The 17002-nt window shown below is 41.4% G+C and overlaps 1 protein-coding gene across 1 annotated transcript; it reads left to right on the top strand.

Annotated features, from left to right (window-relative positions):
* The first annotated feature begins 10086 nt into the window (after window positions 1-10086).
* LOC120056653 (homeobox protein CDX-1-like) lies at window positions 10087-15255 on the top strand. Its single transcript, XM_039004865.1, has 3 exons — window positions 10087-10498; window positions 14669-14817; window positions 15058-15255. Exons 1-3 carry the CDS (start codon window positions 10087-10089, stop codon window positions 15253-15255), a joined length of 759 nt encoding a protein of 252 aa, XP_038860793.1.
* The last annotated feature ends 1747 nt before the right edge of the window (window positions 15256-17002 follow it).

Below are 17002 nucleotides of genomic sequence, written 5' to 3'. Positions count from 1 at the left end.
CTCACGTCGGCCATGGTAGAGCCCTTCACGGGCATGAATTTTAAGCCAGAGCCCGTGACATTCAGGCCCTAATTTACTCAGGTCCGATGGCTTCTGCCAAATTTAAGGCTTTGCCCGAAATCCGAAATAACTTCTTCCGTTAGTAAATCCATTAGCTGCTCCCGCGTATGTCACTTCCTCCCTGTGCGCAGCTAGCTCTGAGTCTGTTAGTATCCATAGCAATGGCACCGCTTGGGCTGCTCAATGAAAAGACATGAGAGAGCAGTCAGCTGTTAGCTACTCATCGTCATTCCAAACTCCGACAAAACTCAAGGAACATAATTATTTTCTATGAAATAAGCACTTCTGACACCATGTTATAATCTTAGTCAGACATGACCGTACTGCACAGCAGAGCACGCGCAAATGGCTCAGCTTCAAAATGTTAGTGATCAATGTAGTGATACCCGAACCCTGAACGTACCCTAGTTATTGATGAAAAACCAGGCTCTACCCGGGCCCTAACCCAATGTATAATGTTAGGGCCAAATAATGTCCCCCGGTCAAAAAGTGTCCCCCTCTACGTCACAATGGGATTCGATTAACTATTAGCGTCTGTTTCTATATCAACGGTGTGATGACCTAATAATTCGAATTTTGGAGATCATTACAGCCTAAATTACGTTCTTTTCATCCTCACTATGCAAACAAGGCAGATTTCTTCGACAATTTTGCTGTTTAAACAAGTTTTGTTTAGCTAATAAAATGAAAACATTCATTTTGAACTACTTTTGGGTACCTTGTTATCATTACAACATGAAATCCATGTCTTAAACATTTCGTAAAGAAAACGTGTAATCTGCTTGACACATTAAAGTTATTTACCTTACAGATCACGAATTCAGCTCATTTCCACTCCATTCATATGCAAATCAGATTGATTCAATAACTGGCTTGTCTGGCTGTCATGTTTTTATTTTAACCTTTCCTTATCTACACTGAAATAATATAATTTCAGTCGTCCTCTATTATGATTTTTTGTTTTTATATCTCTCGCGTAGCTCATTATCACACTCTTGTGGTTTAATATATATGTCTGTATTGTAGGTCCTAATATACAACAATGAATAATGTGGAACAAATAACTACCATCAAAGGATACCTTACAATAATGAACACCCTGTGAAACAGCTGTGAAAACCAACCTGGCAATATTTAAGATTTTAATACATAAACTTACATAGTTTTTGGTACAGTGTGGCTCAGTTGGTAGAGCATGGCGCTTGCAACGCCAGGGTTGTGGGTTCATTCCCCACGGGGGGACCAGGATGAATATGTATGAACTTTCCAATTTGTAAGTCGCTCTGGATAAGAGCGTCTGCTAAATGACTTAAATGTAAAATGTACAGTTGTGTCATTAATTTATTTTCACCAATTTTTTTATTTTTTTTGTGCACTCACATGGCAATCATAGACTAACATACTGAATTCTGGTGTGTGGAATATATAGGAGGTGATTTCTGTGTGGGTGGGAGGTTCTGCCTGTCACTTGTTCTCAACAGACAACCAGTCTCAGAAGGGGGACTTGAAGAGGGAGACTACAAAGTCCAGACACTGCTGCTCTCTTTGATCTGAGTGCTTGCAGTGCTCGTGTTTTTAGTTCATCTGTGTTTCTCACATATTATGTGCCCGGTATGCTAGAGCAAGAAAACCTTCTTAGCAGATAACGACAACAACAGTAGCTGTAGATGATGTAATGGAAAGTTGGTGGGTTGTTGGTAATGAAGGCCTTCAGGTGGATCCACGTCTGGGTGTTGGGCAGGACCCCAAGCTCCTGGAGAACAGGAGCAGAGTTGAAGGGAACAGGGTAGGAGACAGAGACGTAAACAAGAAAATTACACTTCAAATTTGAATTGGGTCACTTACCGATCAAGTGCCATGGTGAAAAAACTTTGATGGGCTTCAACTCCGACGCCACAGTCTTCGCCCTCTCAATCTTCTGGCAGGCTAGACCAGGGTACTGACCTTTAAGCAAAAAAGTGACAAATTGAAACATTGTGTGCTCTCTGATATGACATTCATTGAACTCATAATAATTTCAGATACAATATAATATGATTAATAAACAAAAGGTTATTTCACTTGCCCAGAAGAAGTGTAGGTTGATTTTGGAAATCATGCGCTTCACTCTGAAATGACCAGCATGCATCTCGGTCAGCACGGCCTCCTTCTCCTCCTCAGTAAAAATCACCCTCCTGTGTGGCTGGCCATCCTTCCCCTGTAGGTAGATATGATTACCTAACAAGTTGGAAGAGAAGAGTTGTTGAAATACTCAAGTCTAAGTACATTTGCACTGCTGTCTTTCTCTCTCTGTTTCTCTCTGTCTGTCTTCCACTCTCTTCCCACCTCTCTCTCTCTTTCATCCTTTCCCCCCCCCCCCTCCCCCCCCCACACTGTCTGTCTAGCGAAGACACCTAGTTAAGGGCATTTGGAAATAACATAATTGCTTACACCTATTCATTTGATTGATCAGGTTTAACTTATAGCCAGACACCTCAATATGACAGACATATAACTATATCAGTGGAGGCTGCTGAGGGGAGGACGGCTCATAATAATGGCTGGAATGGAGTCAATTGAATGGTATCAACCACATGGAAACCACCTGTTTGATACCATCCCATATACTCCATTTCAGACATTATTATGAGCCATCCTCCCCTCAGCAGCCTCCACTGAACTATATGTATAGCTAGCAACTAGTTAACGTTAGATGGAATATGGTTGTCCATACGAAATCCGTCCAGTTATCTAATAGAAGTTAACTGCTTAATGTTACCCTGAATTGTGAATTTCTCTGCATGTTGCGCCTCTTGTCGAGATCAGTGCTGTCTTCATGGTACTTTGCCTGGTTGGAAGGATAAAAGAAAATCTCCCAGAGGAATGCCATTGAAGTGCAACTACATACAAACAGAAAGCTGCAATAACAGTTACAGTAGCTTGCTAGCTAGCTAACGTTAGCTAAATAAAATTGTCTGGCTGAGTGAGCTAGCTAGCCAATTACTGTAGCTGGCTGGCTGACTCGGCAGACTGAGGTATATAAGTACAATAGCTAGCCACGTCAATCTAAAAACAGCTTAAATTATTTATTCCTATTTAACAATATGTACTTATATAAAGATAAATATATGGTAAAGAAAGTGTTCTCTTTCCAGTCTTTTTTTGGTCCTCTGAAGCAGCAGGTTGTCACTGTCAAAAACACCGTCCTTGGAGAGCAATTCTGAGGTAATAATTTTGCGTGGACTGAGTGAGTGTTTATGCGGTGAAATAGAACTAGAACTGCCCGCATTCTCCTTCCTTTGCGACCACTACGAGGTAAAATAGAACCAAGCAAGGAGATGTGTTGATAGAATTTCGGTAGCGTTTTATTCAGATTTCTCAGGATATGCGGTTTCCTCAGGATATGCCTCAGGACATGCGGTTTCCAGTTTGCACACTGTCCAGTGTAGTTTCGTGAGAGCTGTTGCGGTGTTGGCTTGGGGTTGAATATACAACGGCAGTGTAGGAGGTAATGCGATCAGCATTTGATGGTGAGGTATTCCAGATCGGGAAAACAAAAGGCCTATTCACCACCCTACTCAGCATGCTGACAGAGACCAACATATTCTACTGTTACCTTAATGGTGCTTGGGCATATCTGACATGTCCTCAAACTTGCCATTCAGTTTTTATCAGAGAATAATGTATGACTTCAGTAAGGAGTGGTAAAACAAAAGGTCATTTGGAGTGCTCAAAGCCTAGATAGACATTGGAGGTAATTTGATGTACAGTACCTGAGCATATTATAGTAGCATCCCACTGGGATCCACACTGGTTGAATCAATGTTGTTTCCACGTTTTTTCAATGAAATATTGTTGAACCAATGTGGAATGGATGTTGAATTGATGTCTGTGCCCAGTGGGATGGCAATGAAAGTGAGGGAGACCATTAGGGGAGATCTATATCTGACAGTGCACTTTATCTAAATAGACTGATGTAAAGAAACCAAATGAAATGGGTTAGCACCCACTGTACGTATGGCTCTGTGAGTTGGAGGTTGGTCCAGCAGCTCTCTTGATCAGCCTAACTCAGCACATCTGTCAACACGTGGGATATTTAGGTCCATATGTTCCTCCGGAAGTGGGACAAACTGGGAGAGGAGCGGAGGCTTGACCGCAGGCAGACACAAGACTCTTTCAGCTGAATGTGTGTGTGTGTGTGTGTGTGTGTGTGTGTGTGTGTGTGTGTGTGTGTGTGTGTGTGTGTGTGTGTGTGTGTGTGTGTGTGTGTACGTGTGTGTACGTGTGTGTACGTGTGTGTACGTGTGTGTGTGTGTGAGAGAGAGAACCTACTGGATCCTGCACATGAAAACCAGCAGCACAGATCCATCCCAGTACTGGAGCATGCCCAGAGTATGACCCTCAGTTTCCATGGTGATCTGCAGCGATAAACAGAGATAATATGAGGTCATAATTATTTATTTTTAACTTGGAGTAGTTAAGAGAACTTTTGGCCAATGGAGTTGAAGGAATGGAAATGATGCATGAAGACATAATCCCAAACCAAGGACGCAGCTCAGAGAATAATGATTTCTTTGCACATTTCTACATTTGCTGTTCACTCACTCTTTACTCTCAACTTAGTTTTCTTTAATCAATTTGTCAGTTATACATATTTCACTCTATTGCTGTGTTCTTATGCAAGGTTTTGTTTGCTTTTACCATCTCAACAAAATTAAGTTTAAAGAAAACAATGCCTTCTTTTTCTGCTCCCATTCCACTTCTGGGGTGCAGGAACCAAACAGAACCAAACAGAATGAAAGGAGGGAGGGACCTACCTAAATGTGTCCAATAGAAACGTTGCAAAACGTTTCACTACGATGTAAAACATTTTGCTACGGTGTGCGACTAATGAATAAGCCCCGTGCAATTTCCTAATTTATGCAACAGGGGGAGACAGAGGGCAGTTCACATACAATCTTCACAGAGGTCATCAAGACTGCACACTCAGGTTAAATGTATGACCACAACAAAGACCCCATGCACAACTGTGGGTGGGCAGTTGTAAAATAAAAGATTAGTAAATGTGAATTGAAAATTGTAGTATCAAGCAATACTTAAAGGAGCATTCAGCATTTGCTACATCCATTTTGGGCCTTAAATTAATGATACAGTATGTACCAATTAATTCTTGAAGAATATAACTTATAAAGGCCTCATGAGCTGAGTTTAACTGTCGTACCCCATCAGAACCCAAAATATAAGCTTTTTTTACTCCAATGTTTGTAAACAAAGCAACTGTAAACAAACACTGTATAGTATCAAAACATGGTTAAAACTATCATTTTGATATCATTGATGGCTAGTCCTTACACCCATAGCTCTGTCTGTGAATTTGAGAGTGATCCAATTTCTCAATCCCCATCCCTCAGATTTTTACCGAAAGAGTGGCGCTTTGTTATTGTTTCAACTCCTGATTGGCCCTTTAAACGTTGACTGCAGAATATTTGAAATGTGGATGAAACAAATCACAACTGCCCTTGTTTTGAGAGCACCGCTCTAAAACATCTCACCTTGTTTCCTTAATATTCACATAAGAATCAATTGATATTTAGTTAATATCCTAGATTTAGTTATAAGCAATACATAAAGTGTAGTAATGCTTAAAATGGAGTCTACCCCTCTTAATCTGATCTAAATACGATCAAATACTACAACTACATGCCTAAAAACATTCATCTTGTCGAAATGAATGGTAACATAACATGCCAAAGAACAAATCTCAACTAACCTATACCATAACACCTTTCCACAATATTACCTTTTTTTGGGGGACTGATCCCTAATGAGACTCAAATTTTTATTTTAAAACGATTTGATCTCTCTCAAGGCACATTTTTATTTGGAATAGTCATGGAGTACGCCATTCAGCATGACTTCAATGTGAAGCAATGACTAAATTATCATTTTGTACAAACGTATACAATGTGAGTTTACCATTGCTCTTGTTCCACTGAATTACATTGATCTCTTGGCTGTACACCCTCGTTTCTCCACCTGTTGCATTGAGCTTAATCAATAGAGCAGTCAGCCAGTCAGTCAGGACTTCACTGTCTCCATGACACACAGGTCGGGTCATTCCCCCTGACTGTCTTCATGGCACCCTGCGTTGACGAGGAAGTCACACTTGGTTGTGAAGTGTGACCTGACACTGTCAACCCTCCCCAGCCTGCTTTGAACTTTTTTTCTCATCTCACCCATTTTCATGATTGTTATTCATTTCTTCCCATGAAAATGTGTCAAAATTCACAATTACATTTCTCAGGGAAAGAACAATTTATGAAATACACATTCGTGTTCATCTATAACATGTTTATAAATCAGTTGTGTCTTTGACTGAGAAACACAGAGAGAAATTCTATCAAATTCCATCTAGACACCGTTGCCTTAGAGCAAAGAATTTTACCTTCCTTGGCCTAAATGTCAGGTAACTTCCACAAAGCTGTGTATGATTTGAGAGACATGGCAAGAAGGGGCTTCTACGCCATCAAAAGAAACATCAAATTTGACATCACAACTAGGATCTGGCTAAAATTACTTGAATCAGTTATAGAACCCATTGCCCTCTAAGGTTGTGACTTTTGGGGTCCACTCCAACCAAGAATTCACAAAATGGGACACACACCAAATTGAGACTCTCTGCATGCAGAATTATGCATAAACATCATCTGTGTACAACGTCAACCCAACAAATAATGCATGCAGAGCAGAATCAGGCCAATACCCGCTAAAATCCAGAAAAGAGCTGTTAAATTCGAGAGGCACCTAAAAGGAAGTGCCTCCTAAACCTTCCATAACAAAGCCATCACCTACAGAGAGATTAACCTAGAGAAGAGCCCTCTCAGCCAGTTGGTTCTGGGGCTCTGTTCACAAACGCAAACAGACCCTATAGAGCCCCAGGACAGCAACACGATTACACCCAACCAAATCACAGGAAAAACAAAAAGATAATTACTTGACACATTGGAAATAATTAACCAACAAACGGAGCAAACTGGAATGCTATCTGGCCCTAGACAGAGAGTACACAGTGACAGAATACCTAACCACTGTGACTGACCCAAAAATAATACAAGCTTTGACTATGTACAGACTCAGTGACCATAGCCTTGCTGTTGATGTTGCACGTTCCTGGCTGTTGAGAAAAGACAGGCTATGTGCACGCTGCCCACAAAACGAGGTGGAAACTGAGTTGCACTTCCTAACCTCCTGCCAAATGTATGACCATATTAGAGACGCATATTCCCCTCTTATTACACAGACTCACAAAGAATTTGAAAGCAAACAACATTTAGGTAAACTCCCATATCTATTAGGCCAAATACCACAGTGTGCCATCACAGCGGCAAAGACTTGTGAGCTGTTGCCATATGAAAAGGGCAACCAGTGGAACACGAACACCATTGTAAATACAAATCAAATCAAATCAAGTTTATTTTATATAGCCCTTCGTACATCAGCTAATATCTCGAAGTGCTGTACAGAAACACAGCCTAAAACCCCAAACAGCAAGCAATGCAGGTGTAGAAGCACTATTCCAATATTCATCTGCTTATTTATTTTCCCTTTAGTACTTTAACTTTTTGAACATTGTTATACATTATTATAGCCAATAATATAACAATATGAAATGTCTTTATTATTGGGAAACTGTTGTGAGTGAAATGTTTACATTCAATTTCTGATTTTTTTATTACATTTTTGTTTATTATCTATTTCACTTGCTTTGGCAATTTTTCCCATGCCAAAAAAGCCATTTTAATTTAATTTAATTGAGAGAGGCAGGCAGACTGGTAGTCTGTGGGAAGCAGTGGGAGAACGGCAGATAGGGACGCATATTTACCATTAAGGGCGGGTGAGATGGGAGAGGCTTCCCCATGTCATTGTGTCGCTCTGTCCTCCCGGAGCCCGACAAACACTGTCCCAGACAGGGAGCCATGGGGAACCAGAGCAGGGCCACTTCCCTGGGCCCTCAGCCTGGTGGAGGAACCCCCTCAGGGGCCAGACAGAGGTCACCTCACAGCACAGTCCTCCTCCTCGCAGAGCACAGGTGAACACACCAGCCCACACAGAACATAGTGCTCCCAAGACGGCTACACAGGTGACAAGGAGAGGAGAGAGAACAGTAGAATGCCACGAGACACTGGGAAGCTCAAAGTCTCTGTAGCACTATACCCTCGCCCACAAATGCTTCTTCACAGTGTACAGTATGCTCCCACTGTTATTATTAGGTTATTATCAGGTTATTATCTGCACATGAATTGGTTCAAACTGGTTAAACTGTTTAAAATTATTAGTGCTGGTTGTTAAACTGCCCTACTTCACCACAGGGAAAGAAAGTTTTATATAATAAACAGCCTTCAATATATTATGTTGAATTACATAAAATGCATCTAGGTCTGATTTTCTTTTGATACTGACAGAATGCTAAAAACTGTCACCTGAACTGAAATACACTGAATTCATCAATTATTATTATATAGCTATCGTTATTTTCGTTTGTATTGTTTATACTGTTGATGTTGTTATAATAAACATCTGTGTTATTGTATGACAGAAATGAAAGTACAATTTTACATATTTGAAATCTCCTTCATAAATCAAAAATATCGTTTTTGAATAAATAGATAAATACATTTTTATAAATAGCTACAATTATTTATATCTTTAGAACAATTGAGCTAAAAACGGTATTATTGAAATGCTTCGTCCAATGAAAAAAATGCTTCTAAACATTCTATTACATTTTGTTATTACCGGTAATAGCAGACAACTGAAATAAACGAACTATTGTAGATCTAAAGAAAATAAAAATAAGGAAAACTTGAAATAGTATATTCTATTTCGTTAGTAATTATGACTTGAACATTAAGGTCTGAATGAATTACATCTAATGTTTTATCTTTAATTATTTTTACAAAATAGACGGTGTGATTTCGCTTTGAAGTCGTATTTCGTTTCAAATTCGATGTATTTCAATGGTATCTAAATTTAGACAAATTCTATTTTAATTGTGTGACCCTCGTGAAACTCAGCTACATCCTGCATGTTTTTTCACTAGTTCAATTCACAGAGAAGCATGAACTCGGGGCACCGAGAGAACAACCGGGAGGTGGGCACGAGACTAGACCGGCATATCACCTCAGATATCTGTTTGAAATCCCCTGATACAGCCATGGAGCCGCGCTATCTGTTTCAGCACAGCACAGAAAGAACACAATACTTTCCCGCAAAGAACTAGGTCTATTCCATATTTGAACGCTACAATAAATTGGAGTTAAAGGTCACTTGAAATATGTTATGCTCCAGTGGGAGAGTCAAATATATAGGCCAACTCATGAAATAAATATACGTATAGGCCTAATATTACAAGGAATATATCACCCAAAACAAGTAAGAGATGAGCACATGGCAGAATGTAGGCGATCTAAGGAAATTGTATGGTTAGTATATAGGGTCGTTTAGCATTGAATAGGGATTTATTGGGACACATTTATATGCACAACATGATTTTATAGATAGGCTATCTGTTTTTTGTTTTTTTTAAAGACCATGGCCACTCCAGGCCTTGCTACCACGTTCCTCGACCCTTCACCATTATATTCCACAAGGCGTGTATGGGCGTTAAGCGGACAATGCAGTGACAGGTTCTCCCATTGAGAAAATCAACACGAACTCATGTTAGTTTCTCCTGTGCGATTTGTAGCATTCTTCTAAATGCCCGTGACGGCTTTGATGCCGGTGCTCTGCTGCCTTTGAAATGCAGGCCCGTCTCTAATGCAAATTGTCCCTGGTGGGATAAGGTGAGGGAGGGAGATGAGGGGCTATAAAATGTTGACGTCAGCGCGACACCTCTTGACTGGCAGCGTGTTTAGCAAACAAGAAGTTGAAGAGTAGGCTGTCGACCAGCCAGGTAGAGGAGGCCTTGGTTCAACAGAAAACTGGGGTAGAGGAGGCAGGAGCAACGCGCTTGACGCACACTATGCGCACGAGTTCCCATACGGAAAGATGTACGTGAGTTATCTTTTGGAGAAGGAACCCAGCATGTACCCAAATCCAGTGCGACATCCCAGCCTCAACTTGAACCATCAGAACTTTGTCCCTGCACCTCCGCAGTATTCGGATTTCAGCGGATACCACCACGTTGCTGGGATTAACAATGACCCTCACCACAGCCAGACGGGGGCCTGGAACCCCGCTTACCCGCCGAGCCGGGAAGAGTGGTCACCCTATGGGCCGGGGACAGGACCGTCCACATCTAATCCGGGGCCAATAGGGTATAGTCCCCCAGAGTTCTCTCCAGTCCCACAATCCGGTCTTCTCCCGTCTATCAACTCATCTGTTGGGCAGCTGTCTCCCAATTCTCAGCGCAGAAACCCTTATGATTGGATGAGGCGGAGCGTACCACCGGCAAATTCAGGTAGGTTACTGAGGTGTTTCATACATTTTTGTAATCAAGAAGTGGATCATTTGGTTGTCCATAAAACCATAGAAAGTAAAGCCTAAATCACGTTTTTAAATGTTTATTAAAATAATAATAAACTAAATGTATCTGTAGCAAATCACATACATATGAAATATGATGGGTTAAATGCAATATCTTGGCCCATTTTCTTTCTCAAATCAAAGATACTGAAATACTGTAGGCACCGTGTTGAGAGGGAAAAGCAAAACCAGAACCACTGCCCTTGGGAGTCACATTCGTTGAATGATGCGTGCACCTGTTCTCTAAATTCAGAGACGAATTCGTGTTTCAACTCAGAAAGATGGAATACCGGGTTATCTGTCGCTTGATTTTTCATAGTTCTTTCATTCTTTAGTATTTGTCCAATCCCATTAAAGTATTTGACATTGCTGTGTATTGTCATATAATATCATATGTCACTGACATAAACTTTATATTTTGCGCTCATTGGCACAGTTGCTCCTCACTGCAGTGCTTGTGTGAACACATGAATCACACCTCGCATGCCATCTTCAATTAGTGGCATTATCTCGTGCGTTTTATGGGTACAGATGTGGGATCTTAATTTGATCACTCTTTTGTTACTGCAAATTTTCCTGGACAGCAGGAAATGCACATTTCTAGTGTATTTGAGTTTTAAAAAGGCTTCTAAAGTTTGTAATTTCCACTTTGAAATTTCAGACTTGAATTGCCCCAACAAAAACTCTATCATACACAAATGTCAATTAATTATAATCCACATAGCGTAATAATTCACATTTCCTGTTGCTGCAGAATGATTTTCCTGCTGTAGCAAACTGACCCAAATGAAGATCCTACATCTGTGTAGTATGGGCTATGTAATGTTTATTTTTAATGAATCTTTATTAACCTCTAGGCAAGTCAGTGAAGAACAAAATTCTTATTTACAATGATGCCCTACACCGGCCAAACCCGGACGACGCTGGGCCAATTGTGCGCCACCCTGTGGGACTCCCAATCACGGCAATCAAAGTATTGACAGTTGAGGGTAAAACAGAGTATGCATTTTAATTGCATTGTGTGTCGACCTATTCAAGTAATAAGCGCTCAATGATTATAGTTATGATTATAATTGCTTATCATCGGTAGTGAATAGTAAAAGTAGTAGGCTAGTAGCCTATAATAGGCAAAATATAGTTTATAATAGGCATAATATAGTCTATAATAGGCATAATATAGTCTATAATAGGCACAATATAGACTATAATAGGCATAATATAGTCATCATCGAATTCATTTGGATTTTGTCTGGTGTAGACGTCACAATTATTACGTGAGCAATCACTCCTTTCCCCCCAACATCTGCATATTTCATAATGTCACAGGATTTTTTTCATAATTTCAATAACAATTCTTTAGAGTCAGCTGAGACGGCTAAACTTGCAAGTGATCAAATGAAAGAAACAGTGTGCTGAGGTTTGAAGATCTTGTTAGGCAAATGAAGAGGTTTGTTGTCTTCTTGTATGTCGGCGACCTAGGGCTCTAGAATTGTGTTTCTATGTTGTAATTCTTCGTCAGGCATTATGTCTCAAGGCGGGAGTAGTTGTCGACTACTTTGATGTCGCTCGCTTGGTTCACGCTTGTCCTCCACTAGACCTACGTCAGGCAATCCTATAGGTCCTACTGGTATAATACGCCAGGCAATGACATCACATGACATGAGATTTATGAAAAAAATAATATTTTACTGACTTCAATGTAATGGGCATGGAAGCACCTTAGCTGTACTGTGCCTACAGTTTGTATTAAATCACCTTTATCAGTACAAGAAAGCAGGCCCGAAGAGAAAATAGCAAATCATTTCCGTGTATGCATGCTCCTTCTGGCCTCATAGATTATAGGTAGATAGCTGATACTGAATTACAAGAATGCAGTTTGAACCCATGTGAATCCTGTAGACCAAACTGCCCAAACTGAGAGTTAGATGACTCTGACGCTTTTCTTCCTGTGTAGAAAACCCAACAGAAATCAAGTTGTTGTCAATGGCTGCCTGGGACCGCTTATGATTACAAAGGCTGCAGGGGCACAGACTTTGGATTTCATTTGAATGGTGTCGTCTATTGGACGTGGATGCTTCACAAGTACATTTGTATCCACAATTCGTCGTTCCAGTTCATGTGGTTATCTGGTTGTCCCAGACAGAGAGTTCTATGGTCCGTGTTACAGATGATCTCCATGTCACTTTATCGTACCGGCCAGAAAACCTCCTTAACCTCAACTGCTTAACCATTTATCTCAGCAGCCATCGATGATACTTATTACAGAAGTACAGTGCTACACAGATTCATGGACAGTGCATCAATCATTCTCCACTTATTCAATGTAAACACTACCAGTTCTCAAACTTTTCACATTTGGATTGAATTATGGGTTTTTATGGGTTCTTGAATGCTGCTGGCATTTTTAATAGTTCCATCAAGGGAAACTGTCATCGGACTGTTGAATATTTCTGTGTCCTCTACAGTTTTGTCTCTCCCAGCGCAGCATTAGGATGCGTTGCCACCTAACATTCAAATGAAATGCAGATGTACAGGCTCAGAGTTAGCCCCTTGGTGGCCTTCTCAGGTGACCGCAAACTGTGTCGTCGCTGGTGATGGGAGCCACTACAATCAGTACACTTTTTGATTAACGCAGCATTACGATTGTATGGGTCAATACCCCCGTAGACATACACCTCAGATGCCGTCTGTTTAGGAGTGGTCCTCCTCGGTCAACATGGACATTTGACAACAACGGTCATGAGAGAATTATGAATCAGGAGGTGAAGAGGAACAATTAGGGGAACATGGGAGCAGGAGGGTGTGTCCTGTGTTTCAACAGCCTAATGGTCTGGATAACTGACAGGCCTGGCGCCCTCGCAGGCAGCCCCCCTCACCCTCTGAGCTCACACATTTTAATCTTTAACTTGGTCGCTGCATCTGCACTTAGGTGCCTCGTTCACTATGGACAGAATTAAGTGACTTTTGATTTACGGTACCTAATTAAAAAGGCTAGTTGATCCCAGAGCTTTGCTACTTTATCTGTGTGTGTGTTTTAGTGAAAGGTTTCATGTATGAAATGAAGCAGAAGCCACATTTTCACAGATGTCTGATGTCATCTTTATTTACTCTTCTAATGTTGTTTATTTATGGCATGTAAGTTAATGTGAAATCTGACTGGACAGTAGGCCCAGTCATCCTCCCATTATAACCAATGCAGGTCAAGCCCTGTCTCCTACTAAGCTAACATATGGAGTTGTTTTAAGATGGTCATACCATGGATCATTTAGCTATTTGAGTTAATATTTTAGGACCCCTTTATGTATAAAAAAAAAAAAGATTTGATAAAATATTGAATTTGCCCTTTACTGCTGTAGCCTATAGAAACGCATTGACTTACACAGTGGCCGATCCTCAGGGGATACTTGAGAAGGGGGATACTTGAGAAGACACATAAGACCATAGGCCTACCTCTGAAATGCACATGAGGGGGTACTTCAAGGGTACTCCGGGCAAAGCAAAATTCAGTTGGTGGTACAGTCATCGAAAAACGTTGGGAACCACTGCACTAACATATTCATAAATGGTAAGAAAGACAGTAAAAAAAATGTATCATACGGTTTTAAAGTGGCTGTCCTATATCTAGAAGATATAAGAAAGCTCAGGAAATATTTGACAGATATTTAACCCATTATTTCTGTTGGCACAAAACTACCTCCATACTTTCATTCATTTGTATGGGTTACCTTCAGATGAGTCCCGTGACACATCGTGTTGGTGAGAGTCTCATCTTGTGGTCATATTCGTTTTTTAGGCCAAACCGTTCGGGCCTTACACACATTTTCCGTGAGAAGACCGATTTTGGGGATGTCTCATGTGACAAACACTACCGTAGCTCGGCCACCTTCCACCGCAGATGTGGAAGGCCGACATACGCGGATGCGTTGGATTGAGATGCAGCCCATTCATATCTCCAGCTGAAATTGACAGATTTTTACTGTTACTTAGATCGACGCATGGGTGGCGTCAATAGACTCTTAAGGATTAAAGTTAGTCAAAATATAAGTTGTTTTTCTACATTACACACACAATATGAAAGTTGACAGATGGCTGTACTCTGTTGCAGGTGGTAAGACAAGAACGAAAGACAAGTACCGGGTGGTGTACACAGATCACCAGCGGTTGGAGCTGGAGAAAGAGTTCCACTATAGCCGCTACATCACCATCAGGAGGAAAGCAGAGCTGGCCACGTCTCTCAGCCTCTCAGAACGACAGGTCAGACACAACATCATGGGACAGGGGACAATCTCTCCATTTTCTGTCTCTGTCTCTCTCTCTCTCTGTGTGTCTCTCACACACACACACACACACACACACACACACACACACACACACACACACACACACACACACACACACACACACACACACACACACACGCATGTGCGCCTTTCTCAAAAGTTTACCGGACCAGTCACGGGGGCACTTACATCAAATCTTTTCTTTGTTCCATAGGTAAAAATCTGGTTTCAGAATCGGCGTGCCAAAGAGAGGAAAGTGAACAAGAAGAAGATGCAGCAGCCTCAGCCTGCGTCCACAACAACACCTACTCCCCCAGGCTCTGGCATGCCTGGCAACGTTGCCATGGTGACCAGCAGCAGTGGCGGCTTAGTGTCTCCGTCTATACCAATGACTATCAAAGAAGAATACTGAGGACGATGGTCTGACGTGACGGGGAAAAAAAATGACTTTTGTCCAAATCTAACCTGCAATAGCGACCCCCCCCCCCCCCCCCCCCCGTCAACAGCTTGAGCAACACAGGGTCAAATGCAGGGGTCAACAGCTCCAAAGACAGACAAGAAATAAAGACTTGCTGCTGTTTCCTTCGCTTTTGTAAAAAAAAAATAATAATAATAACAAACGTCTAAAGGACAAGATGGACCAACACGAACGTCGGCCATGCGCCGTAGATCAGCTGCTGGGTGTCGGAAAACTGGCGAATTCAATTCGTAGAATCACCGGGAAATAAACTGAAAATGACGGCCCATGTTCTGTGGTTGAAGGCGATAGGACGGCCACCCGCTCTGCACACGTTCGTGTTGGTCTGTCTTGTCAGAACGAGACAAAGAACAGATATAAACATATATAGATATTAAACTGTTGTATTTTACTGTTATAATGGCTTCTACTGTTTCTATTGTTGATACCTCTTCTGCTCTGCCCATCACATACTGGAAATACTTGTAAATGGTTCTGATTCCAAGCCAGAATAATAATAAGTGTATATTTTTTAAGTAATTTGTATTAAAAGCTTTATTGTAAACTCTGGAGCTCATTCTTTATAGAAGGAAAATGGAAGAGATTTGGAGCACACGTTTACAATATGACCATCTGTCACACACTTAGGATTACATCATTTCAAAAGTGTCCACAATGTGAAATCCTATGTCTTAAGGTTACGTAAGTGGCACTCAAATGACAACAATTCATTTCAAATGGGAATGAATGGGATAAACATCATTGAAGAAATGTGATTTCAGCTGACACTTCATCTCTGAATCAATCTAATTTGAGAAAGTGAAAGACAACTATGTCAGTGATGATTGCGCATTGAATTGAATTTGTTTGGGGTTGGTGTTGTGACTTTCTAGATTTACAATGTGGTATTTTTGGATCATTATCGTGTGGGTCTTTGTGCGAACATCAGCAGGTTAAAGGAGAGGTATCATGTCATAAAAAAGTGATAGAGTCAGTGGTCAAAGTGACAGGCAGGGCCCGTGACAACTCACCAAGGAGGCATGACTGTTTGCACAGTAAAACTGAGTGGCATGATAAGGAGCGATTGGCTTCAGGAGGATAGAGTTGTTTTAATATCATCTCTACCCGTTATCACGGCCCCGCGACGGAGAGGCGCACTCTGTGGAGGCCTGTGGTATCAGCCCTGCTGCATCGCACGCACAGACCTATTTGCCAATCTACTTACCAAAGGCAGGGCGCGGCGTCCAAAGGGCAAGGTGAGAAAGGCGGTGAGTAAACAGAGCAGGAGGATCCATCTGTTTGGGAACATCTCTTGACCCAAGGCCAGGGAGAAGAAGGCCATTGGGTGAGATTCTGAGCCCAGGAAGGAGCACGGAGGGTGGTGAGATTCTAGGACCCTGTAAACTGTGCAGGTAGAGCCAATACTGTCCCATTTGGAGTCCTATGTTAGCAGACAATGTTCGAAACTATCTCTACAGTGTCATTAAACATGGAGTAAGCATGCTTTAGTCCCCCTCACACCCACACAGATAAGAAAGGCCTATTTGAATGGTGAGGCCCAAACCAAAGTGTTGCTTATAAGACTGACAGAGGGCGATATGAAGTTTCATTCCAAAACACTAGGCCCTACATTTTTTGGTCCTCTCTAGTAGACATCAGTTCTTGGTCGGTATCTACAAGCCACTGTATTAAGTCTTGTAGT

Source organism: Salvelinus namaycush, chromosome 12, assembly GCF_016432855.1.
Source record: "Salvelinus namaycush isolate Seneca chromosome 12, SaNama_1.0, whole genome shotgun sequence".
Classification (NCBI taxonomy): domain Eukaryota; kingdom Metazoa; phylum Chordata; class Actinopteri; order Salmoniformes; family Salmonidae; genus Salvelinus; species Salvelinus namaycush.
This window is presented reverse-complemented; position numbering and strand designations above follow the sequence as displayed.

Bases quoted from the DNA above. Each gene is read 5' to 3' on its own strand.
- LOC120056653 (XM_039004865.1), top strand. From the start codon at position 10,087: ATGTACGTGAGTTATCTTTTGGAGAAGGAACCCAGCATGTACCCAAAT. The intron at 10,499-14,668 runs GTAGGTTACTGA...ACTCTGTTGCAG, and splicing joins CGTACCACCGGCAAATTCAG to GTGGTAAGACAAGAACGAAA. The intron at 14,818-15,057 runs GTCAGACACAAC...TTTGTTCCATAG, and splicing joins TCAGCCTCTCAGAACGACAG to GTAAAAATCTGGTTTCAGAA.